The sequence below is a fragment of the Denticeps clupeoides genome, chromosome 14, assembly GCF_900700375.1.
Source record: "Denticeps clupeoides chromosome 14, fDenClu1.1, whole genome shotgun sequence".
NCBI lineage: Eukaryota > Metazoa > Chordata > Actinopteri > Clupeiformes > Denticipitidae > Denticeps > Denticeps clupeoides.
The window spans coordinates 1,223,651-1,250,910 of NC_041720.1; the positions used below are offsets into that span (position 1 = coordinate 1,223,651).

Genomic DNA, 27,260 nt, shown 5'->3' on the forward strand with positions numbered 1-27,260 from the left:
ATGGAGAGAAAACACACACGACCTTTAACAAACTTCCCTTCTTAATCCATAGGCTTTCATATGAGTTTGTCCAGGAGCCGACGCCTTCAACTATTCCAGGAAGGCTTTCCACAGGGTTTGTTCATATGAATTGTGCATCATTTTTCCAGAAGAGCATTTTTGGGGTCCGAAATTTATCTTAAAGGGGTTGGGGTCAGGGCTCTGTGCTGGCCAGTCTGGTTCCTCCACACCAAACTCCCCCATCCATGCCTCCAGGGGCCTAGTTTTGTGTATTGGAGTTGAAATCGTGTGAAAAACGGTGGCTGGGTTGCATGAGACTTAATTTTCGCACAGCACACAGTATTTGAAGGCATCAGGAACCAGGTCGTTTTAAGCGAGTATTCTTACTTTGATAAAGCCATCATTAATATGTTATTACAGTATTTATATGTGTGTGTGTGTATAGGCCAAACTCATGTATACAGCCTGGCTGAGAGACACGTGAACGGTCTCAGGATTTGCATGGGGGGTCGCGCAACGTAGGGGTGCTGAAAAGGTCTATTGTTCTTAGAGAGTCAGCAGCACACGCTTCGCGGCGTATCATGTTTACTTCATAAGACCCCAGATTAAGATCGGGGCAGGAGCCACGCACAAGGCGAAGTGTCGCTCCGGTGAAAATGGTGGCGCTCCCTTCATACTTCCACGTGAGCAAAAGTACCAAATGTGCCAAAAGATGAAACGGGAAATTACAGCGGCCAAGGTTGTGAGTTCGAATCCCGGCTCGGACCTTGTCTGAGTTTACATTGCTCTCCCCGTGTTGGCGCAGGCTTCGTCCGGGTTCTCCGGTTTCCTCCCACCGTCCAAACTCCTGCACATGAGGGGAATTGTCCGTAGGTGTGAGACCCCGCCCTGGGTCCAGTAGCAGGACTATAAACGGCTACGGAAAGAGAGTCGTTCGTCAAGTTTCCGTCACTGGACACGACAGAACAGGCCTTCAGACCAGTGACCCCATTCTTCAGTCTGGTCTACGTGACCAGGAGACCCGGGTTCGAACCCCACCACGTAACCCTGTCCCTGTCGCCACTGACTGTAAAGGCGCTCTGGATGAACGTACGGCGCTTCGTAACACGTTTTTTTCTTCCCGGAAACCGGTGACGTCAGCAGGCCCCGCCCCGCCGACCAGGAGCACCGGCGTTGCGGCAGCGGCGAGGAGCGCAGCCCCGGATCAGCGCAGCGCGTCCGGGTCCGACAGCGCGATGGGACCGACCCCGCTCCCCCAGCAGCAGGCGCCGGTCCCGGACCGTGCGGCCGCGGACGCGGGACCCGGCAGCTGATGCGGGGATGGCGCGTCGCCTGTGAGAGCACGAGTTCGCGTCGCGGCCGGAGCCGTGGCCCGTTTTTCTGACCGCCGTTTCCTTTCCTTTTCTTTTCTTTTAATTTGATTTTCATTCCGTTCGCCGGTTGCGCGGAGGCCGAGGAAAATGTCGAAGATCTTCGTGTGCGTTATGGTGAGCTTTATTCTCATGGTTGCGGGGTTTAAAGGGACAGGGCTCTGTTGTTGTTTTTTTATTTCCTGCCCATCATAACGCTCCGAATTAAATGGCATTTCGGTGAAAAAAACGGTTCGCCGATTTCCACCAACCAAGAAACGTCGCCAGTGTCCACACGACCTGTTAGTTCGTGGGGACTCCGTGGGTTTATTTACCCGGTCAAGAACAATGGAAGAACTCTGGAGAAAGAGGATCTCCTGTCTGCACGTCTGATGTTTAGCCCTAGAACGAGATCTCCTTTTTAACGATAATAATAGTTAACCGATATAATTAACGTCGTACGGTGACGCCCGGACAGCTGGAGTCCCCTACGGAGCCACAGGAGAGCGGCTCTTTGTTTGCCGTAATTTCATTTGGTTTCCCACCGGGCCCCCTGATGTAATTGTGCAGCCGGCAGTTTGTGTTCCGCCGCCGAGGCCCGAACACTGGCCTCCTGTCCGGCCCATTGCCCGGTACTGGCCTCCTGTCCGGCACTGGCCTCCTGTCCGGCCCATTGCCCGGTACTGGCCTCCTGTCCGGCCCACTGCCCGGCACTGGCCTCCTGTCCGGCCCACTGCCCGGCACTGGCCCGTGGACGGCCGTCTCCTGTTTGCACCCGTGACAAAAGGTGACAGGTGTTGTGTGCACCTGGTACAGACGCGGTGCGGGCGGCTTCCTAAAAAGCCGGAGGCCGCGGGAGCGCACCGGGGCGCCTGGACGGGACGCCGGGGGGGTGGGTAGCCAAGGGTGCCCCTCCCCCCGGCACGATTTCGAGGAACAAAACCCCCAGGGACGGCCACATTCTTCAGCCACCAGCTGCTGTTAAGAGGCACGTTTGCGGGGTCCCCCGGGGGGGTTTCGTGGGTGGGCAGTCCCGGGTTCGAACCCCACTTACCACCATCGTGTCCCTGAGCGAGACTCTTAACCCTGAGCGTCTCCGGTGGGACTGGCTGTACGTTGCGCTGGATCAGTTCCGTAAATGACAACCTGTCCCGTGTCCCTGCCGTTAGTTTAGCGGCGCGGCCGGTGGGGAGCAGCCAGACGCTTGGTAGTCGATTTTTCCGCAAGCGGGTGACCCAACAAACAGGCCCGCAGACAAAAAAAAAAAACAATAAATCTGACAGCAGCGTCTCAATGTGGGACTGTGATTGTTCTCCCGCTGAGAAGGATGACACAGGCTCTCTGTGGACATTACGGCCGTTTCTGCCACCGTCAGGGTTTTTTTTGCAGGGGGCCCAGAATCGGGGCCACGGCCAGCGCTGCAGTTAGGCGAGTAAAATAAAACGAGGACGCGGTCGTCGAGGGCGCCGCGGCCCGGGTTTGAACGACGTGGGGGGGGGGGGCGCGGGGCCTGTTTGTCACGAAAGGTCCTCCCGAAGGTCACGTCCCATCAGCAGAGTGTGACGGCGAGTACATTTCATTCCGAGCGCAGATTATATCAGTAATATCCTCGTACGCGCGTTTGGCTGCCAAGTAGAAAGCGGGTGCGGTTGCACAAGATACCGGCGTGAACATGCATCAACTCGAGGATGAAATTTTAACGTTTGCCATTTTTGCCACTTAAGCAGCAGTTAAATTTTGGTTGTGAAAATCTAGATTATATGTAAAAATATATTGTGCTCATTTAAAAAACTATTATTCACTTTAAACAGGTATATACTGGGTATTGAAAATGAAGTGATTGTCATTGTGATACACAGCAGCACAGCACAGCACAGCACATGGTGCACACAGTGAAATTTGTCCTCTGCATTTAACCCATCACCCTGAGTGAGCAGTGGGCAGCCATGACAGGCGCCCGGGGAGCAGCGTGTGGGGACGGTGCTTTGCTCGGTGGCACCTCAGTGGCACCTTGGCGGCTCAGGATTCGAACCGGCAACCTTTTGATTACGGGGCCACTTCCTTAACCGCTAGGCCCCCATATTACGTGGTCTGCAGAACTGCATGTTGTGGTGGATGAAATTTAGACTTTTTTAGTTTTTTTTAACTGTGTAAGACGGTTCTTTACAGTCGTTAAAAACTTGGAAAATAGAATTTTCCACGTTTTGGGATACGGCATGAACCTGTAAAGTTCTGGAAAAGCCTTTGAAATCTGATTGACACATGAATGATAAGATAAGATAAGATCAACCTTTATTAGTCCCACAAGTGGGAAATGCATAACGGAGTACATAGTTCTCGTAAGGCTGCGCAAAAAACGTTTAAATTTATACCTTACACATATTTAATGTTTTATGTTAAAGACGTAAAAGTGTAATATTTGGTTATCTTTGCAATATTTGCATATTGGTTCATTGTGTACTTGCAATATTTGCAATACTGTGGTCAGTATGAGTCGCTAAAGCATTTCACTGCACATCATACCGTGTATGACTGTGTACGTGACTAATAAAATTAGAATTTGAAAACTAGCGCAGGTCTGTAGTACCTTAGCCGGCCTTACGCGGTGCTTCCATATTCCGGCACCGGTGGAAACTATTTAGTAAAAATGTGTAAGCAGCATAATTAGTGAAAATCTCCTGTTTGAAACACCGAATACGCGTTCCGTACATTTCCGTGGCGTTCCAATGGAAGTCATTCCAGCAAAATCGGAGCCGGGTAGATCTCACCGGGTGATGTCACTCCGGTGAGATCACCCGGGACTTCCCGTTAATCCGGTATGACGAGTCGCCGGTTACTCACCGCAGCGTGAGTGCGACCCCGATAACGGGCTTTCTCCCCCCCCGTCTCCGCAGCTGCTGTCCGCCCTGGTCGGCGGCGGCGCCGCCCAGGCCACCGAGGCCCTGTCCCCCCGCCACTACCACCACGTGGACCCCGGCACCGGCAGCCAGCTGGTGTGCGACAAGTGCCCGGCGGGGACGCACGTCTCCCGGCACTGCACCGAGAGCAGCGTGCGGGAGTGCAGCCGCTGCGCCGAGGGCGCCTACACGCGCGGCGAGAACGGCGTGGAGCAGTGCCACCGCTGCCGGCGCCGCTGCACGCCGCCATTCGTCGAGAAGGTGCCCTGCACGTCCACCTCAGACCGCGTCTGCGCCTGCCCGCCGGGCACCTTCGTCCGCGCCGACACGTGCCAACGCCACGCCCGGTGTCCCGAGGGCCAAGGGGTGAAGAAGCGCGGCAGCGAGACGGAGGACGTGCGCTGCAGGCCCTGCCCGAGGGGCACCTTCTCCGACGTGGCCTCGGACGTGCTGAGGTGCAGGACTCACGCCAACTGCTCGGCCCAGGGCCTGGTCCTCCTGGCGCCGGGCACCGACAAGGCCGACAGTCTTTGCGGCCCCGGACCCGCCCACCTGCCCGCCGAGGAAGAGCCGACGCCGCCCGCGCCGCCATCTGCTGGAGCGGCACCACAAGGTAAAACCTCCCGCTACCCAAGTCGGTGGGGACATTTCCCTCATCCATGTCCCGCATTACGTTTCCTGGTTGTTTCTGCCTAACGAGGCCATAGAGGCGGGCAATGACGCATTTATTAACGACATTTCTTCCGTGACCCATTATCCCGGGCCCACGATGCCCACTGGCAAGTGGAACCACCGGATTGGAAGCTAGCGCGTCCGTTTCGAGGATTTCGGCGTATATACTTACGCAGGACGTTCCCCCCGCAGACCCAGCCAGCTAGCTGGTCTCACGCCTCCAGATCCTTGCGGTTTTACACGTATTGCAGAGATTCTCGAAAGCTATGCACAATACGGCCGTACCTGACGAATTCATTACGTTTACATTTACGGCATTTACCAGACGCCCTTACAGTCAGTAGTGACAGGGACAGTCCCCCCCTGGGGACACTCAGGGTTAAGTGTCCTGCTCAGGGACACTATGGTAGTAAGTGGGGTTTGAACCTGGCTCTTCTGGTTCGTAGCGAGTGTGTTACCACATGTATTATGGCAATTCGGACTGGTTTACTCGCCGTTTTACGCTCTTTCTAGCAAACATGGAAGCCTGTGAACCAGTTGACTTTATCAGCGTTTTAGGGCTTTTTTTTTCCCCATTGATTCCGAGCAAGTTCCCTCATCGATTTACTGTCTCTCGCTCGCCGAAGCCGAAAAGTCCCGTCACAAAGTGCCACGTTTCTCGTCCTGGATTCGCGTCAGATTACAGAAGGCCGGAGCGCATCTGCGGGTTTTCCTGCCGTTCGGTCGGATTAAGGTTTAAAAAAGCCCTCCTTTCTGTTCTGCTGCCTGCTCCATTTCATTCTCGCTTTTCCCTTCTCTCGTCCACCTGTCTCGCTGCGCCAGACCCCTCGGACCCCGAACTCTCCCTGAGCAGCCTGGCGGCCCCACGGCCCTCGGGGGACCTCGACGGCGATGCGGGCGCCACCGAGGAGCCCGGACGGAGGCCGCCCCCCGCCCGCCGCCCGGCCAACGCCAGCGAGGTCCAGCAGCCGCCGGCCAACCAGGAGGCGGAGGGCAGAGGCCAGGCCCCGGGGTACCGGCCCACCCGGCGCGGGGCCCCCAAGCCCAGCATGAACCAGCGCTTCGACATCAACGAGCACCTGCCGTGGATGATCGTGCTGCTGCTGCTGCTGGTGCTGGTGGTGATCGTGGTGTGCAGCGTGAAGCGGAGCTCGCGGGTGCTGAAGAAGGGCCCGCGGCAGGACCCCAGCAGCATCGTGGAGAAGGCCCTCCACAAGAAGCCCTGCACCCCCACGCAGGTGCGAGAGAGGTGGATCTACTACTCCAACGGGCAGAGTGAGTAGCGCCACATCCTGCAGATGGATTTTAATAAGCGACAGTGGATTACGTCGTACTTACCGTGGTGATCGTGCTTTTCTAGTTAAAAACTCGATCCGAGTTCGTCAGGATTTCAACAGAAGTTGATACGGTCGGCGTATTGATACGCGTGATCGAGGCCTTAACACACTATGAACCAGAAGACCCAGGTTCGAACCCCACTTACTACCATCGTGTCCCTGACCAAGACACTTAACCCTGAGTGTCTCCAGGGGGGGACTGTCCCTGTAACTACTGACTGTAAGTCTCTCTGGATAAGGGCGCCTGGTAAATGCCGTAAATATAAATGTGTGTTTGCTGCCGGTTCGTGCGGCAAGATTTAGCCGCGCTGACCTTGTTTGCTTAATCCGGGATTGAAGCGCCTCTTTAAATTTTCCAGATGTTCGCGTTTCAGGCGCGGCGCATAGCGGCTGTAGGAAAACACGCGAGGAAGCGGCGCTCAGGTGAACGCCGTGCGCGGGGTTACAACCAAAACCGTTATCTGGCAGGCCGGCGACCGTCTGTTGACGGTATCACCCCGCTCTGCCGTCCCTGTCCCCGCGAACATGACACCGGCGGCGAAGGCGTCAGGGCTGCCGGGCTACGGGAGTTTCATCCCCCGGCCAGACCCCCCCCCCCCCGCGTTCCAACCCGCTGCGGTTCAGACCAGATTATTCCGGTTCCCTGTGGCCAGAGGCTTGCCCGGTTTATCACCGCACGCATGCCGGAGTGGGGGCGGGGCCTGGGCACCAGGGCTCCCAGCGTGGTGCGTGACACGGCAGAACAACGTGTCGGTGACGTCATTACTGATCCAACGTAAATACCGCGTCTTGGTTCACTTGTGCTATTACCAACTCTCTTTTATTTCACTGCCCTCGGCCTGGAAATTATTTAGAGGACATTAATACAGTTAATTTTAATAATTTCTATAGCGTATACGTACCCACAGAGAAGCGTAAAATCCTGTAATTACGGTAAAGCCATGATTTTTGTAACTATTACGGAGTGAACAGACCGTGTTGGTTTTAATCCCTGCTTGGGTTTAATTCTCATCATGCGGCACATGCTACATGGGGTAATACCGCGACGAACACCCAGAGCGCCTTACAGTCAGTAGTTACAGGGACAGTCCCCCCCTGGAGACACTCAGGGTTAAGTGTCTTGCTCAGGGACACGATGGTATTAAGTGGGATTTGAACCTGGGTCTTCTGGTTCATGGGCGAGTGTGTTACCCGCTAGATTACTACCTCCCTTACAATCAGTGACAGGGACAGTCTCCCCCTGGAGACACTCAGGGTTAAGTGTCTTGCTGAGGGACACGATGGTAGTAAGTGGGGTTTGAACCTGGGTCTTCTGGTTCATGGGCGAGTGTGTTACCCGCTAGATTACTACCTCCCTTACAATCAGTGACATGGACAGTCCCCCCTGGAGACACTCAGGGTTACAGTCAGTAGTTACAGGGACAGTCCCCCCCTGGAGACACTCAGGGTTAAGTGTCTTGCTGAGGGACACGATGGTAGTAAGTGGGGTTTGAACCCGGGTCTTCTGGTTCACAGGCGAGTGTGTTACCCGCTAGGCCACTACCACCCTAACCAGTGCAGTAAATAGACGAATACGAACGTCACGTACGTGTGCGGGCGAGGAAAGTTTTTTACGTTTTTTAATTTTTTACTGTGTTGTTTGCCAACCCGGCTCTACCAAAGCTCCGGCTTCAAAGAAGAGTCGGATTTACTGCGGATTTTCTAAAAAGGGCTACGAAGCGTTTTTAATGAGGCGGACGATATTGCGCCGAGACGTGTGTGGCGTGTGTGCGGGGCGGCCGCGGGTGAGCGTCTCGTTGTTTATGAAAGGAAAACCTCGGCCTAATTGGTCCAGCGTGTTTAATTGGCCCGCCCGCAGGCAGCGCTTTCATACGCGGCCAGGAAGTACCTGCCCGGCGATGAAAGGGCCACGGCGATGGGTGTTATCCATTAATGGCGGGCTCGCCGCGCCGGGGTGGGCTCCGGCTGTTTTCAAGTTGCGGCCTTTTTACGAGTCGGAGCGGTCGTTCCGGATTTTTACGAGAGTTGCAGGGTTCCCTCGGAAAGCTGCGGCCGGTAAAACGCTCAGGCGGCCGGTCCAGCGAACGGGGAATTTGTTGGGAAAATTGCGCAAGAGCCCGAGGAGTCGAGACTGGGCCGGTGGAGTTTGGCGGTCAGGGGTCAAGGTCACCTCGGCTTCACGTTCTTGTGAGGGAGTTTCCTCAAATTTGGCACAAACGTTAATGTCACCGGCGTGACCCGTGAGGTTTGTCTTTGGGGTGGAATCGGCCTGCAGAAAGCGCACATGACGGCAGCTTATTCCATAAAGACGCTTGTGGAATGAATGGTTTTGGGCCGTGTTTTCCACGTACGATCAATTAAACGCCATCTAATTACACACCCACCAAGCGGCTGGACGGGAAAAGTTTATTTCCTGTAAATCCAGAAGATGGACTAGATTCCGACCCACCGTATATTATGGTCACTGTTATGGTTTAAGTTAAAATGGCATCTGCTCCAATCTGCTTATTTGCATATATGAAGCATATATTAGCATATATTTGCTAATATGAAGAGCCGGTGACAGATACGGGACAGAAAGTTGTGTCCGTGGATAAGCTCCTCCGGACCCCCGGCACGAGAAGGGCCGTTTCCTGCCCCTTTGCCGTGATGAGAGTGGGCAGGAAGCCGAGTGGCGGAAGGGAGTCGGCGCGTGGCACGCTACCCTCTGGAGAGCGAACGCGATTTGGATCACGAACAGCGCTGAGCTGCTTATTGCCGTTAATCGTTAATCTCCCGCACCCACGAAATGATTTATCTCCATCATCCGGTGGCACGGGAGAGAAATTAATATGGGTATTATTATCCGTGTTTAATCGTTTCCACGTGTGCCACAAAAGAATGCAACATACAGTACAGGCCTGTGGTTTGGACACCTTCTCATTCAACGTGTTTTCTTTATCTTCATGACCATTTACGTTGGTAGATTCTCACTGAAGGCATCAAAACTATGAATGAACACATGTGGAGTTATGTACTTAACAAAAAAAGGTGAAATAAGTGAAAACGTGTTTTATATTCTAGTTTCTTTGCTCTGGTTACTGCTTTACACACTCTTGGCATTCTCTCGATGAGCTTCAAGAGGTCGTCACCTGAAATGCTTCTCCAACAGTCTTGAAGGAGTTCCCAGAGGTGTTTAGCACTTGTTGGTCCAGCTCACCCCAAACCATCTGGATTGGGTTCAGGTCCGGTGACTGTGGAGGTCAGGTCTCCACTTTTTGTTAAGCACAGAACTCCACATGTGTTCATTCATAGTTTTGATGCCTTCAGTGAGAATCTACCAACGTAAATGGTCATGAAAATAAAGAAAACCCGTTGAATGAGAAGGTGTCCAAACTTTTGGCCTCTACTGTGTGTGTGTGTGTGTGTGTTTAGAGCAGATGTCTTTGGGTTATGATATAAAAATATTAGCGTATGGGTGTTTCCACATGGATGGGGACACATTTGACCCACATTTGTGCTCCGTGTATATCAGCGCGCCCAAGCCGCCCTGCAGAGGATGGGCGCGGTGTAAATTATCCTCCAGATAAGGGCGTGTGTGTCAGAACTCTAGATGAACCCGGGAGGAACCGTCTGTCCTCTTATCTGCCGGCCGGGCTCTGCGGTAAACAGCCTCTTCTCTCGAACTGGTTCCGCTGCATTGGAAACCCGTGAGTCGGCATTTTCTCGCCGAACCCCCCGCCTCCATCGGACCAGCGCTTCCCCGGTTCAGGTGCAAGTTCAAGAAGGTGCCACGTTATTAATAGATTTTGTCACAGTAGCAAGGACGTCTGGAAAACGTTGCGTCCCCCCGGTTCCTCTTAGTGGCTTCTGTCCCCACTGTGGTCTCGAAAAATGTCTTACTAATCTCACCATCTTCCCTCCACCTTCTAAACGAAATGTATATTTAGTATATTTTCGTTTGTATTTTGTACATTCATAATAATAATCGTACGAAAAATCTCAGTTTTTTCGATAATGTAATATTTTGTTCCGTTGATTGTTATGGCTGAGAACCCATGATCCAGTGTCTCAAATTATTGGAAAAATGTCTCCATTTCTACAAGCAAGTTATTAGTGTTTTTTGAGACGCCCTGCTAGGTGTGTGAAGCAGGGTCGTCCAGTTTGGATAAAACCCATTTTATTGAGGACACCAGCTCCGTCTTCCACTGAGGGACCGATGTCCTGAACTTTAGACGCTCCCGTCGATTTTGCAACTGCAGCGTCCACCTGAGGGATTGATCCGATCCCCTGCCTGGCTCGTGACTCTTGTTCTGTTAAAGGACACCGTGACCTGGTTTTGGAGGCAGAGCACCGCGTCTCGGGTTGTAGTAGCCTAGGAGACCGTAAGACCCGGGTTCAAACCCCACTTACTACCACCGTGTCCCTGAGCAAGACACCTGAGTGTCCCTGTAACTACTGACTGCAAGTCGCTCTGGATAAGGGCGTCTGGTAAATGGCGTAAATGTGCGAGCTTGTGTAGCGTGTGCATACGGATATTTTCAAGATGCTGCCGAATGTCCTCCTCGCCAGGGCTGGACATCCTGAAGCTGGTGGCGGCCCAGATCGGCAGCCAGTGGGTGGACATGTACAAGTCCCTGGCCAGTGCCACGGAGCGGGAGGTGGCGGCCTTCTCCAACGGCTACTCGGCGGACCACGAGCGGGCCTACGCCGCGCTCCAGCACTGGACCATCCGCGACTGCGACGCCAACCTGGCCAAGCTCATCAACGCGCTGCACCGCCACCGCCGCATCGACGTGGTGGAGAAGATCCGTCTCGTCATGGAAGACAATCCTCAGGTGAGGCCCTTTCAGATTCGCCATCTTACGCGGCCGCACAGAGGCGCTGTTTTTACCTCCCTCCACACCTGTAGGTGGCGCTCTAACTCGTTCGGCGTCTAGTTCTCCTCCGCGGTGAGCTAAACGCATCGTTGTTCCCTCATGAGAAATGTGCAGCGTAGAGAGGAGTGTGTTATCCACCATTGTAGTATGTAGAACGTGTTTGGGGTTAAAGGTCAGGTGATCCCGGTGAACGTCTGCTGAGGGTACGGGGGGCAACCACGAGGCTACAGAACATCATTCGGCAGCTTCTACTCAGAGCTACTTTGTCCTTGGGCCCCTCAAGGTCAGATTTTAGGAGCCGATTCCGCGGATCAGACTCAGGGCCTGTCATCACCATACAATAATCGGCATGTTCTCGGCGCGACGGGGGTGTGCTTCTGAAATCGGGTACGAAATCTGGAACCTGGAAAGGAGCCATGTCCTTCAGCAGGAACCAGATCCCTGAACGATAAGATCTCCCTCTGTACGTCCCGTACCATCTGAGGTTTGGCGAGGGACCCCAGTCACTTGACGGTCATGTGTTGTAACGCACTGGCTGCTGTTTATTGGCGGTTATTCCATCCGGTGCTTCAATTGGAAACGCATGACTCTCAGAGAGACAGACGGAGCACTATTTGGCAGGAAATTATTTGAAAAATAGTAACATCAGATTAAAAGTAATTCAGATATAAAAGATATGTAATGATGGTTAAAAAGTGAAAGTGGTGATAATGTAATGAATGCCTATTACTGTTCAGTGGTGCAGTGGTGGCCTACCAGTTAAGGAAGCGTCCCCGTAATCAGAAGGTTGCCGGTTCGAATCCCGATCTGCCGAGGTGCCACTGAGCGAAGCACCGTCCCCACACACTGCTCCCCGTGCGCCTTCTCACTCAGGGTGATGGTTAAATACAGAGGACACATTTCACTGTGTGCACCGTGTGCTGTGCTGCTGTGGATCACAATGACAATCACGTCACTTTCTTTTAATGTTTAAACGTACAGATGTCCTATAAGAACCGGCCGTGAAAGTCTCTTGTTGTACTGGTGCTTTTACACAGTGCTGTATATAATAAAGAATATTAAAGAATATTAGCTCTGTTAAGCTCTAACTTTGCCGGAAGCAGCCGGAGGCCAAATTTCAGCGTCCTGAAACCCACTGACGGCGCCGACGTTGTTAATATCCGCGTAAAAAAGCTCCGATAGCAACAGTGTGTGAACTCTGCACGGCGCTAAAACAAGCAGACTGTGCAGATATTAATAAGAAGTGTCCCGCATTTATTCCCTTCTGATTATTGGTATTATCACCGGTGCGTCGCTCCAGGTGGTGCCGCGCCAACGCCGCTAATCCACTAAACCCATAAGCTGCGGTGGAAAAGTGGCGCGTTGCTACAGCTGTGGCGGCGGAAGCTCCTTAGCAAAAGCTGATTGTTCGGCTTTAACCTGGGCGCGTCCCCGGGCCGCGTACCTTCGGCGCGGTTCGGCATGGGCCCGCCAGGGCGCCTGAAAGCAGTGTGAATTGCGGCGACGCCCCGTAAGTAATAATTTAGGCCTTTAGGAGAAGGGGGTGGGGCTTTCAGGCAGGCCGCGGCAGGAAAGGAAGAACCTTCGGTACCCCGGCCCGTATAACGTTCCCAAGAACCGGTTTCCATCGCAAGGTCCTTGTTCACGCGGTTCCCGCTTTTGTTCCAGTAGATCTGGCTCTTTGTGAAATTGCATTAAGTTTCCTGAGAAGATTGATGGTTTCCATGCTCGGCCAATTCTCCAATGTTCCGGTTGTCCTCGTGTTCTCTTGGTCGTTCTAAACTCCTGCCCCGGATGATTAGATTTGGAAAACTGAAGTAACGCTGTCCTCAAAATACGTAGAAAAGTAAATAATATTTCATTACAAGGACCTTAAATTCAGGCCGATACGGTAAAACCTTTATTATTTTAGAATTGCTTGCAAACCCGGACGAACGACTAAAATGTTTATACTGTGAAAAATGTGCTGAAAACCGCACATTGTGACTGTTTATCTTACCGGAACGTGTCCACGTCCCCTGCCAGCGAGACCCGTCCACTAAAACATGTACAAAAGGTATTAGGTCACGGTTAAGATGGCGATATTCGTTTAGAACCCTTTTTGGCGAATCGATTGGCCTTCGGACGTGTTATAAAAAGCGATCCGACTAAAAAGAAACGGTGAGAAATGATGCGTTTGTCCCTTTTGCTGCACTCAGTTGACCGAGATGACCGTTTATACAGCACATGGGCCTTTATGTGTGTGTGTGTGTGTGTGTGTGTGTAGCCTAGCGGGTAACACACTCGCCTGTGAACCAGAAGACCCAGGTTCAAATACCACCTACTACCATTGTGTCCCTGAGCAAGACACTTAACCCTGAGTGTCTCCAGGGGGGGGACTGTCCCTGTAACTACTGGTTGTAAGTCGCTCTGGATAAGGGCGTCTGGTAAATGCTGCAAATGTAAATGCAGCAAACACAAATAAACTAAAATTTGTGTGTTTGAGTGTGTGTAATATTATTCACTGGCATTAATTCCAGCACGTTGAACAAGAATTTCCATTCACCGCGCACAACGGTAAATTGTGAGTGTGACCGGCCACCATGTGGTCTGTGGGCGGCGGGTTCCTGCAAGCGTCCGCAGAATCCCTTTCAGGGCCGCCTCCGGTGGGGCCCGGCTGACGCACACGCCGCAGACGAGCGCACGCGGGGCCGTGGGTGGTCCCCGGAGCGCCCCGTCCTGATCCCAGCGTCTGGCTTCTGTCCCCCACAGTTCGACCTGACCCAGCTGATGACCTCTGTGAATGTATCCCAATGCCTCAGCCCAAGCCATAAGCCTTTAGAGTCGCCGGGCGCGGCTGCGGACAAGTCGCCAGTGGACCGGACCAGGGGCTTCTTCGTCGACGAATCGGAGCCGCTGCTGCGGTGTGACTCCACCTCCAGCAAGGACTCCGCCCTCAGCAGGACCGGCTCTTTCATTACCAAAGGTAATAAATGGGCGCATGAAGAAAGGGCGCCTTCTGGATCCACTTAATTCACAGAGTTCCCTAACAAACTCTCACTTGTGTTTTACGGATTGGTTAGTAAGATTCAAAAGGCTTTTAAGGTGAAAGTGATTTATTACATTGACTACAGACTGTTTATTAATGAAGTACAAAGTACTACACGGCGTCTGTTGGTTTGTCAACTTCTGAAAATGCATGAATGTGATCTTGTGTGTAGCGCCACCTCCTGGTCGTTTCATGCAGTTGCAGTCTTTAAGTCTGCTTATCTTAACACGCTATACTAGATGAAAACACTAGAAATACATTAAAGAAGTGGAAGATGCGATAATGGTGACGTGTGGTTACGGTGTATCCAAAAAATGGGAAATGAAGTGTGAATTAAGACTCTCCGTCTCTCCCTCGACAGAGAAGAAGGACACCGTGCTGAGGCAGGTGCGGCTGGACCCCTGCGACCTGCAGCCCATCTTCGATGACATGCTGCACATCCTGAACCCGGACGAGCTTCACGTCATCGACGAGATTCCCATGGCAGAGGACAAGCTGGACCGCCTCTTCGAGATCGCGGGCGTCAAGAGCCAGGAGGCCAGCCAGACGCTGCTGGACTCCGTCTACAGCCACCTGCCGGACCTCCTGTAGCCCCGTGTCCGGGCCGCCCCGGCCAGGCCGGACTGCTTGTCCCTCCCTCGGGCGCGCTGTGACTGTCACATGACGTATAACACCGAGTGTGTGATGTATAATTTATGCACTAATTTTATAAGTTGAAAACAGGTAAAAACATCTAATCCCAAGCATTCTACAGCGCTCGCTCCAAAAGCTGTTTTATTACTAACATGTCACATTTTTGCTTGTTGTATTATAATTTTTTTTATATATATATATATATTTACAGGGTATTACCTTTTAGCATTTTTTAGTTATTTATGTTTTGTGTGATTTTTCCGGGCATTTAAAAAAAAGAGACATGGTTACTATGACAAGTCTTACTGTAGGTAGGATATGTGGCATGAGACGCGCTTTCACTCTCTTCTACTTGAATCTTGACTGTCACCTTCTGGAATGTGGTACCTCGGTACATGTGCTGATGTGGAGGAGCTCACCCGACTGGTGCTAGACGCGTTCCGCCCGGCCCCGCAGGGCTCGAGAGACTGTGGCGGGAGTGTAGGAGACTGGCGAAAAGTGTTCGATCGAGGTTTCAGTCACGTACTCTGGTTCTTAAAGTTAACACTTGTAACCGATGCATATTGTATAACATGCTGAATGAATCTATTAAACTTGTCATAATAACTTCTGAATATCTGTGTTGTCGTCTCGCTGTCAGCCAGTCGGCTGTGGGGGGTTGCAGGAAAAAAAGGGACCTGGACTAGCATTTTAGATGGAGTGATGGCTGGAAACATGGGCGCATGAGGATAAACTAGAATAAGTGGCGCCCTCTAGTGGCTGTAAGACACATCAGATGTGCTGTTTGTACACGTTGCTGGGATGGAAACCAGATGTTCTCGTTCAGCAAGCTCACCTGTATTTTGACTGTGATAAAATGCCTTAGTATAATATAGACGACTACAGTGATGTCAACACAAATATCAATAATCTCAGACCTAAAGGACAGATTATTCTAAGAGAAAGGGAAAGTGCAGTGGGCAGCCATGAAAGGGGACCTCAGTGGCACTTTGGCAGTTCAGGATTTGAACCTGCAAACTTCCTATTACAGGTCCGCTTCCTTACACACTAGGCCACCACTGAATATACAGTATCGGCCAAAAGTTTTCATGACCATTTACATAGATTCTCACTGAAGGCATCAAAACTATGAATGAACACATGTGGAGTTATGTAAAAGATGAAATAACTGAAAACCTGTTTTATATTCTAGTTTATTATATATTAAAGCTCTTGATTAATAACCCAAACAACAACAACAAAGTGAAGTGATTGTCACTTGTGATACGCAGCACAGCACACGTGAAATTTGTCCTCTGTATTTAACCATCACCAGTGGTGAGCCATGACAGGTGCCCGGGGAGCAGTGTGTGGGGATGGTGCTTTGCTAAGTGGCACCTCAACCTTCTGATTACGGGGCCACTTCCTTAACCGCTAGGCCACCACTGCCCTGCTGATTCTCAAGTTTTTATTATTTGTATAATGAAATTTAAGAAAGTTTTAAACGTGCATTTTGAAGCTCAAATTCCCGTCCCTGCAACAGTCATTAGAGAGAAGACAGAAGCCCACTTTAAGTAACTCAATACGACTTTATTGTGTTCGGCTAAAGTTCACACATCAAGTCTTGCTGAAGTCCAAAGCAACAAGATATCATGCTCTCATTTCCCATAAGACACCTGGCACCGACTGTGATGTCGAAAACAATTTAAGTCCTGTGTTGTGCATACTGTGAACAATACTGGTTTGGTAGCATTTCTTAAAAAGCATTTGCACTTCTCGATCCCGTCTTCACATTTCTAATGCTGAGAATCTTATCATATATTTATATATATGATATCGTTTGTGTGTGTGTGTGTGTGTGTGTGTGTGTGTGTGTATATATACGACAGAATGGCAGGTTAAAACTGGTTTTTATGTTGGGAGCAGGAAAAATGGGCAAAATGAAACATCTAATCAGACTATCTAAGGATCTCAAAATGGAAAAATTGTGATTTATGGGTCAGATCTTCTCTGGTATGGAGAACTTGAAGTTCAAGTGAAGACCAGCCCCTCTGGTCCAATCCCACGGAAAAAGTTCTGCAGAAGGGTGTCATACCTAGACCACAGAACATATCAGTGGAGGAAATGTGATGGGTTCAGTTGTGATTGGAAGCCACCATTTACATAACACACCAGGTAAAAAATGTTCAAAATCAACACGGAAATAATAAACTGAGTCAGCACTCAGTCTTCTTGGATTCAGGGTCAGGCCGCAGATGGTCATGTGATGTTTCAACTATTTCACGACAACATGCTTTTCGATGGAATTAGACAGGTTGTAGACCACGTTGAAAGCTGCCTTTTTAACAGGGGTGTGACCTCACATCAGTCAAATGGAGACACTGTCTCAGAGTTAGTGTGGGGTCCAAGCTGGCTTTGCTGGCGTACTTTCAGGACTATCACTATTATGGAGGATAGCGGTCATCCTTATGTTGAGAATTTCAGGCTTGGCATCTCAGGTATGACACATTTTCATAAAATCCATTTTGAACAGGTGTTATTTCAGAGTTAGCGTCAGGCACTTACATGCCTGTAAGTTTAAATGATAAAATGCTGTATGAAATGGAAAAAAAGAAAGAATGAAAACGTGAAATCTAATACCGGTGTTGTAGCCGGCGCTCCTTTGAGCTGAAATACTCAAGTCCCACAATCGGGACAATGGGGTTCGAGTCGAAAAGCTTGTTGAGCCAGTAGGGGGAAAAAAATCCCCCCTCTGGCTGTGAACGAGGAAATCACAGAGGAATATATTCACCACGGTTCTTGGCAAAGGTGTGTCACCGCGCTGACAGCTGCATGCATCAGTATTTGAAATGTGCGCTGAGCATAAGGAATGTTGCCGGAGATATGCTCTGTGAAGGTAGGGCACCGGGACAGCTTGTGATTTAAACCATTTATAATAGTTTCATATTTATAATAGATGTATTTTTTCGCTCTCTGTTAAACGTTGCCTCTTTACGAGCAGGAATAATGATTCATGACCACAGAGTTGGAGAAATGTTGCATGTTTCCCAGGTTGGATGCGTTTACTGTCTTTAAATAAAATTGGTGCAGTGACATTTCCAGTAAAATCCCAACAACTCAGCAACATCAAGACAGAGTGACCGACTGCTCCCGACTGGGACATTTTATTATTGTTTCATTTAACTAATTGATTGTAATCTATCAACTTTTTATCCATGAAGCACTTAAGACTATATTCAAAAAATACTGTATTCTTTACAACAAAATGTCCCAAAACTGGTTAGACTGGCTGTAATAATCAGCTTTTATTTGAGCCAAAATAATGATTAATGTGAGATTTGGTGTTGCGACTACTGGCTGTAATAATCAGCTTTTATTTGAGCCAAAATAATTATTAATGTGAGATTTGGTGTTGCGACTACTGGCTGTAATAATCAGCTTTTATTTGAGCCAAAATAATTATTAATGATCAAATTAACTTAAGAGTTTAATTTTGTACATTACATTTTAAAATAAAAGGTTTATCAGAAATACACATTGAACCCTGAAATATAACTAGATATCTGTACATAATTTGGTGTATTTTTAAAATAATACCTTTTAGTAAATCTTTATTTATCCAGGATAATCCTATTGAGTTTCCAAGCAAGCCATGGCCAACAAAACAGAAGCCATAAGCTGATAAATTGATTAAAAAACAATAGTAGCTGAAAAAGTGGAATTCAGCTCCAGGTTTTGCTGTGTATACATGCTGTGGGGAAAGCAGTTTTTAGACCTAGTAGAGAAAATAAACCAATATATGATGCAGAGCAGAATGAAAAAAGAATATTTCAGTTTTTGAAGTATTGAAGTACAGTATAAAATATCATATATGATAACACATTTTTTTTCTAATCTAAACTGCTTTACTAAATTTGCAACGTGCAATTTGAAAGTAGTTGTAAGATTTGTTAACCCAGATGAATGGTAGATTAAGGCAAGACTTGCAATACCGGTGTGCATGTTAAAATACTACGCTGTCTCTTTTTCAGGTGCGTAGAAGATGTACAGCACTATAAATCATCATCACAATACACAAAGCAAAAACCTTTGACGGTGAGAGAAGAAAAAAAATATTCCGAATTGCACCGCCTGGTTCACTAGGTCACTCCAGGGTATTTGTTGACATAACTATAGTTAGAACTCCGCTAAAGTCGACCACTCTTTCCTTTTTAATAGTACAATACAATATAAAGTCTTATGAGCTATTTCCATGAACTTGTTTTTCTCTGTAGACAGACTGCATCTAAAATATGTAATTTTCAAATGTTATGGAAGTGAAGCAACTTCCTTATAGCATGCACACAGGTGCAAAACATGAGAACTATGTGGCAAGTTTTGATCTCTGAGTCTATGTGCTATCAGACAGCAGAATCTAGTCAACAACGTGGCCATGTAGCATTAAGAATTGGGGTTGGATAGATAATAATATTAGTGTTATCTGCAGGAATACACACATATATATGAAACATTCATTTTATGATACATGACACATATTTCAAATTTATTGATAAGTGCGCATTTAGTGACATCAGTAACATTAATAATGGCCTAGAAGCATTCAACTTGTCATCGGCTTTTTGTAACTATATACTAAACAAAAAATAAAATTTCTATAACTTCCTGTTGATTCTTTAAAGTTGATTATCTGTTCACTTGATAGGCATGGCAACACCACGATTGTGGTGGGTAGCGGTCATCCTTATATTGTTATGTGTCAAGGAATCTCAGGCTTTAAATGGTTTGACATCTCAGGTAAGATACACTTAAATTAATTGCTTTTCTTAAATACATTTTGATCAGGAGTTACTTATGACCACAAAACCACGCTTTACATTTTTAATACGAAAAAACATGACTACATTCATGACAAAATGTTTAATTTTACATTCATGACTAACTCAGATCAAACATTTTTGTTCTCTTCTCAGATGTCCCCCATAATCACTTCTGAAACGTCACCACACAATATACAGAAAAGAGATTAGTAGGTAGCAAGAATGATTAATCTAAATATCACTACTGTTTGATCAAAGAGGTTGAGTAAAAAATTAGTATCTTTTTTTCAGCTGCTATCGCTCCCTTTGATTTCATCATTGAGTTGGAAATGGATGTCCCTAATAATGTGTCACTGGAGCAAATCAAGTCTTCGCTCAACTCAATCAGCTTGCCACTGGAAGACAACTCAACACAAATTCTAAGTGTTGACATTACCACAAGTGAGTTAATGTAATTTTTTGTATAATGTAAAAAAAAGTGAAGTGATTGTCACACGTGATACACAGCAGCACAGCACACAGTGCACACAGTGAAATTTGTCCTCTGCATTTAACCCATCACCCTGAGTGAGCAGTGGGCAGCCATGACAGGCGCCCAGGGAGCAGTGTGTGGGGACGGTGCTTTGCTCAGTGGCACCTCAGTGGTACCTTGGCAGATCGGGATTCGAACCAGCAAACTTCTGATTACGGGGTCGCTTCCTTAACCACTAGGCCACCACTGTCTTTTTACATACAATAATGACATTTTTTAGTCTTTTATTCTTGCTAAACCCACGGCCCTTTCTCAGTATGCCTCCCAAGCGGTGCTGGACTACAGTGCAGATGTGAAAAACAGTACTTCTGGTTAAAAAGTGCCTGCAGCAGATATGGAGCCTGTGATGAAATCAGCAATGGAACATGCAAATGTATCAACAGCCTTCCATCAAATGGAACATTGTGTCAAAGTGGTGAGAATTGTTATTATAATATTATTATATTATCTTCACAGAAACCCAGTTACATGTGAGGAAATAACTATCTTTTAATGAGACATCAATGGGCACATACAAAGAAAGGATTGTGCAGACTGATTTACCTGAAAAATACAACATTTTTGGTCACAATCCGTTGCAAATGTACTCAATTTAAAAATCCTTAAATTAACTGAAAAAATCAAAATCAAAACCAAAACGGCATAACAGAAAATATGCTGTTATGAGAATCTAACTGGTTAAATTGGTGAAAGGGAAATGCTATGGTAAGAAAAAACTCCTGGTATGCAAAGTGCAAACTGGGCATAAGTGTTATTTGACATTCTTTTTTGTGATTGCACAAAAAAAATTGCAGGCAATGACAGTTGTCCTTTGCTTGTACCCATCACCTTGTGATGAAAGGAACCTCAATAGAGTCTTGGCAGTTCTGGATTTTTTAATTTGCTATTCATTCCATATAGAAATTCCTCAGCTGTATGAATATGTGATAGACATTGGTCTAACAAGTACAAGTGGTGAAATCGTCGATGCTCTCAGGAATGTTCTGAGTCTCTCTGACCTGTACTACAGTGATGACAAAATCACCATCACAGATGTTAACATGACAACAGGTGAGAATATGAAGCATGTTTTTATGTTAATTTTTTCTATTGGATGTGTTCAGCAACAAGAATGCCTTGTTTTCTACCATTACACAGTGTGCTACACAAACAACACTAGAACTCAGTGCAGATGTGAGAACCAGTATGCTTGGGCATATAACACCTGTGTAACTTATGGGACATGTGATGCTATCTCATCGAACAAATGTGGATGCATCAATGCCATTCCACCAAATGGACAGTTCTGTCTGCCAAATGGAGGTAAAACATTGTTGTGAGAAGCCTGTAAACTTGTTTGCATGTTAGAACGTTGGAGTTTTTAAATTTGTGAAAGTTACAATACATGCAATATGTAAAATGAAGCTGATTTAAAAGCTTGCAAGTCTTTACTTGAAAGCTGTCACAGTCTTTGCCTTCCCTGGCCTCTAGAGGCCGCTATTGTACATTGCTTTTGTATACAGGTTACTGTACCCTTTGAAATATGCTTTGAGACCACTTTCTTGTTCCAAAAAATCAAACAAGTTTTTATTGGTTACATTTTGCTGTTTTTCTAATAGAAATTCCTCAGCTGTATGAATATGTGATAGACATTGGTCTAACAAGTACAAGTGGTGAAATCGTCAATGCTCTCAGGAATGTTCTGAGTCTCTCTGACCTGTACTACAGTGATGACAAAATCACCATCACAGATGTTAACATGACAACAGGTGAGAATATGAAGCATGTTTTTATGTAATTTTTTTCTATTGGATGTGTTCAGCAACAATAATGCCTTGTTTTCTACCCTTACACAGTGTGCTACACAAACAACACTAGAACTCAGTGCAGATGTGAGAACCAGTATGCTTGGGCATATAACACCTGTGTAACTTATGGGACATGTGATGCTATCTCATCGAACAAATGTGGATGCATCAATGCCATTCCACCAAATGGACAGTTCTGTCTGCCAAATGGAGGTAAGACATTGTTGTGAGAAGCCTGTAAACTTGTGTGCATATTAGAACATTGGAGTTTTAAAATTTGTGAAAGTTACAATACATGCAATATGTCAAATGAAGCTGATTTAAAAGCTTGCAAGTCTTTACTTGAAAACTGTCACAGTCTTTGCCTTCCCTCGCCTCTAGAGGCCGCTATTGTACATTGCTTTTGTATACAGGTTACTGTATGCCTTGAAATATGCTTTGAGACCACTTTCTTGTTCCAAAAGATCAAACAGGTTTGTATTTGTTACATTTTGCTGTTTTTCTAATAGAAATTCCTCAGCTGTATGAATATGTGATAGACATTGTATTAACAAGTACAAGTGGTGAAATCGTCGATGCTCTCAGGAATGTTCTGAGTCTCTCTGACCTGTACTACAGTGATGACAAAATCACCATCACAGATGTTAACATGACAACAGGTGAGAATATGAAGCATGTTTTATGTTAATTTTTTCTATTGGAGGTGTTCAGCAACAAGAATGCCTTGTTTTCTAACATTTTGCAGTGTGCTACACAAACAACACTAGAGTTCAGTGCAGATGTGAGAACCAGTATGCTTGGCCATATAACACCTGTGTAACTTATGGGACATGTGATGCAATCTCAATGAACAAATGTGGATGCATCAATGCCATTCCACCAAATGGACAGTTCTGTCTGCCAAATGGAGGTAAGACATTGGTTGTGAGAAGCCTGTCAACTGGTTTGCATGTTAGAACATTGGAGTTTTTAAATTTCTGGAGGTTACACTACATGCAATATTTCAAATGAAGCTGATTTAAAAGCTTGCAAGTCTTTACTTGAAAACTGTCACAGTCTTTGCCTTCCTTCGTCTCTAGAGGCCGCTATTGTACATTGCTTTTGTATACAGGTTACTGTACCCTTTGAAATATGCTTTTAGACCACTTTCTTGTTTCAAAAAATCAAACAAGTTTGTATTTGTTACATTTTGCTGTTTTTCTAATAGAAATTCCTCAGCGTATTGAATATGTGATAGACATTGTATTAACAAGTACAAGTGGTGAAATCGTCGATGCTCTCAGGAATGTTCTGAGTCTCTCTGACCTGTACTACAGTGATGACAAAATCACCATCACAGATGTTTAACATGACAACAGGTGAGAATATGAAGCATGTTTTTATGTTAATTTTTTCTATTGGATGTGTTCAGCAACAATAATGCCTTGTTTTCTACAATTACACAGTGTGCTACACAAACAACACTAGAACTCAGTGCAGATGTGAGAACCAGTATGCTTGGGCATATAACACCTGTGTAACTTATGGGACATGTGATGCAATCTCATCGAACAAATGTGGATGCATCAATGCCATTCCACCAAATGGACAGTTCTGTCTGCCAAATGGAGGTAAAACATTGTTGTGAGAAGCCTGTAAACTTGTTTGCATGTTAGAACGTTGGAGTTTTTAAATTTGTGAAAGTTACAATACATGCAATATGTCAAATGAAGCTGATTTAAAAGCTTGCAAGTCTTTACTTGAAAACTGTCACAGTCTTTGCCTTCCCTGGCCTCTAGAGGCCGCTATTGTACATTGCTTTTGTATACAGGTTACTGTACCCTTTGAAATATGCTTTGAGACCACTTTCTTGTTCCAAAAAATCAAACAAGTTTTTATTGGTTACATTTTGCTGTTTTTCTAATAGAAATTCCTCAGCTGTATGAATATGTGATAGACATTGTATTAACAAGTACAAGTGGTGAAATCGTCGATGCTCTCAGAAATGTTCTGAGTCTCTCTGACCTGTACTACAGTGATGACAAAATCACCATCACAGATGTTAACATGACAACAGGTGAGAATATGAAGCATGTTTTATGTTAATTTTTTCTATTGGAGGTGTTCAGCAACAAGAATGCCTTGTTTTCTAACATTTTGCAGTGTGCTACACAAACAACACTAGAGTTCAGTGCAGATGTGAGAACCAGTATGCTTGGCCATATAACACCTGTGTAACTTATGGGACATGTGATGCAATCTCAATGAACAAATGTGGATGCATCAATGCCATTCCACCAAATGGACAGTTCTGTCTGCCAAATGGAGGTAAGACATTGTTGTGAGAAGCCTGTCAACTTGTTTGCATGTTAGAACATTGGAGTTTTTAAATTTCTGGAGGTTACACTACATGCAATATGTCAAATGAAGCTGATTTAAAAGCTTGCAAGTTTTTACTTGAAAACTCACTTCATCACTTTAACTGTCACAGTCTTTGCCTTCCTTCGTCTCTAGAGGCCGCTATTGTACATTGCTTTTGTATACAGGTTACTGTACCCTTTGAAATATGCTTTTAGACCACTTTCTTGTTTCAAAAAATCAAACAAGTTTGTATTTGTTACATTTTGCTGTTTTTCTAATAGAAATTCCTCAGCTGTATGAATATGTGATAGACATTGTATTAACAAGTACAAGTGGTGAAATCGTCGATGCTCTCAGGAATGTTCTGAGTCTCTCTGACCTGTACTACAGTGATGACAAAATCACCATCACAGATGTTAACATGACAACAGGTGAGAATATGAAGCATGTTTTTATGTTAATTTTTTCTATTGGATGTGTTCAGCAACAATAATGCCTTGTTTTCTACAATTACACAGTGTGCTACACAAACAACACTAGAACTCAGTGCAGATGTGAGAACCAGTATGCTTGGGCATATAACACCTGTGTAACTTATGGGACATGTGATGCAATCTCATCGAACAAATGTGGATGCATCAATGCCATTCCCACCAAATGGACAGTTCTGTCTGCCAAATGGAGGTAAAAACATTGTTGTGAGAAGCCTGTAAACTTGTTTGCATGTTAGAACGTTGGAGTTTTTAAATTTGTGAAAGTTACAATACATGCAATATGTCAAATGAAGCTGATTTAAAAGCTTGCAAGTCTTTACTTGAAAACTGTCACAGTCTTTGCCTTCCCTCGCCTCTAGAGGCCGCTATTGTACATTGCTTTTGTATACAGGTTACTGTACCCTTTGAAATATGCTTTGAGACCACTTTCTTGTTCCAAAAAAATCAAACAAGTTTTTATTGGTTACATTTTGCTGTTTTTCTAATAGAAATTCCTCAGCTGTATGAATATGTGATAGACATTGGTCTAACAAGTACAAGTGGTGAAATCGTCAATGCTCTCAGGAATGTTCTGAGTCTCTCTGACCTGTACTACAGTGATGACAAAATCACCATCACAGATGTTAACATGACAACAGGTGAGAATATGAAGCATGTTTTTATGTAATTTTTTTCTATTGGATGTGTTCAGCAACAATAATGCCTTGTTTTCTACCCTTACACAGTGTGCTACACAAACAACACTAGAACTCAGTGCAGATGTGAGAACCAGTATGCTTGGGCATATAACACCTGTGTAACTTATGGGACATGTGATGCTATCTCATCGAACAAATGTGGATGCATCAATGCCATTCCACCAAATGGACAGTTCTGTCTGCCAAATGGAGGTAAGACATTGTTGTGAGAAGCCTGTCAACTTGTGTGCATATTAGAACATTGGAGCAGTTAAATTTCTTGAAGTTGAAATACAAGTAATTTGTAAAAAGATGAAGAATGCATGGTTGCCAACAACTGCAAATAAAAATAGCATTTGATAAAAAAAAATCAATATTCAATATTTACCATTTCTAAAAAACGGAGGAGGAAGCATTCGCACGATCACAGGACAGGGGTTTAATACAGACTTCACAAGACAGGGGAACATCTACACGCACAATGACCCGATGGCGAACAGACACGAACAGGATAGTTTTATACAATTATATAAATAGAAAGCAGGTGAACACGATCAGGGAACATTACACAGGACGAACATGAAACTCCGGTCTGGATCCCGGATCCGGAGTAACCCCTGCCGGTCCGGATCATGACAGTTAGCAAAAGTGATATCAACTTGCTTTGAATCATTAGCAGTGGTGGCAGGAGGTAAAGTAGCCAATTTGCTGTAAAAGGTTCAAATCGAGAACCACCAAGGTGCCACTGAGGTAGGTTCCTTTCATGGTAGCTCACGTTGATGGTGATGGTTTAAGTCCACAGGACCATTTTGTAGTGTGCACCATGTGCTGTTTATCACAAAAACAATCACTTTCGTTTTGAAGAGATGCACAGAACATGGACATGTCTATCAAACAGTAAAAATCATGAGACTGTTCATGATTTAGTAAAAAAGAAGACAATGCAACAGAGGGGGATTTGATGATTCATTGTATGAAGTGTGAATAGTGCGAGTGGAAGTAAAAAGGTGTGTTTTCTCTGTTTTTCCATAGAACCTGATGTGGTTAGAAATCTGATGACCACTGAGATAACAACATCTTCAGTGTCTTTGGCCTGGAGCAGCCCACTGGGACAAAGTTCCTTCTACAGAGTAAAATGGAAGAATGGAACTGAAATTCTTAGTCTCAGTACCACAGACTTGTCAATTACCATCACTAGTTTGACACCAGGAGTAGATTACCAATTCACAGTCATCACCGTAGCAGCAGATAATATAACAGAAGGAAGTCCAGTGGGAATATCAGCATATACACGTAATTGTTTTATTCCATTTGGGAAATCTTGTTAACAGTTCGTCCAGGATTTGGCGATTGAGTGACACAAATTCAGCCACTCAGTGCAAAATATTTACGTTTTTTTTTTTCGCTTTTGTCGAATCACTGCAACTTTTTTACCATTTTGACATATTGCAGCAGTTTTTACATTTTGCATGACTGAAACGTAATCAGTTTTACATGCATGTTACCGAACATGCAGACATGTGCGACAGGACTGCTGCTCATGTACTCTCAAAAATTTCCACTAATGGTCATGCATAACAGTTCCCAAGTGTTCTGAACGAAAATTGGGGTAAACATTTGTTACAGAGAGTTGCAGATATGCACGACCACCCAAAGCAAATCATCCTGATGTTGTCTCGCTTATTTCAGCGTTTTTACAGCAACCTTCTGAAGAAATAAACACTGCAAGTTGTATAGCAAATTTTTACTAAAGTTGCCACAAATTCGGGTATTTTAGATCGCAATGATTGCAAAAGTTTATCGTCAAATCCTGGAAGGACGGTTTGAAATAACAACGCACATTTTGCAGATGAAGATCG

General features: G+C 46.2%; 2 protein-coding genes across 2 annotated transcripts; both read left to right on the forward strand.

Annotated features, from left to right (window-relative positions):
* Positions 1-1,145: 1,145 nt before the first annotated feature.
* On the forward strand, positions 1,146-15,389 carry LOC114763853 (tumor necrosis factor receptor superfamily member 21-like). The gene is made up of 6 exons (XM_028953654.1): positions 1,146-1,487; positions 4,244-4,859; positions 5,741-6,193; positions 10,807-11,072; positions 13,866-14,079; positions 14,504-15,389. Exons 1-6 carry the CDS (start codon positions 1,461-1,463, stop codon positions 14,731-14,733), a joined length of 1,806 nt encoding a protein of 601 aa, XP_028809487.1. The 5' UTR covers positions 1,146-1,460; the 3' UTR covers positions 14,734-15,389.
* Positions 15,390-19,900: 4,511 nt separating this feature from the next.
* On the forward strand, positions 19,901-26,457 carry LOC114763641 (uncharacterized). Its single transcript, XM_028953411.1, has 12 exons — positions 19,901-20,012; positions 21,004-21,153; positions 21,241-21,405; positions 21,702-21,851; positions 21,939-22,103; positions 22,400-22,549; positions 23,336-23,500; positions 23,797-23,946; positions 24,512-24,661; positions 25,213-25,362; positions 25,450-25,520; positions 26,434-26,457. Exons 1-12 carry the CDS (start codon positions 19,901-19,903, stop codon positions 26,455-26,457), a joined length of 1,602 nt encoding a protein of 533 aa, XP_028809244.1.
* Positions 26,458-27,260: the final 803 nt, after the last annotated feature.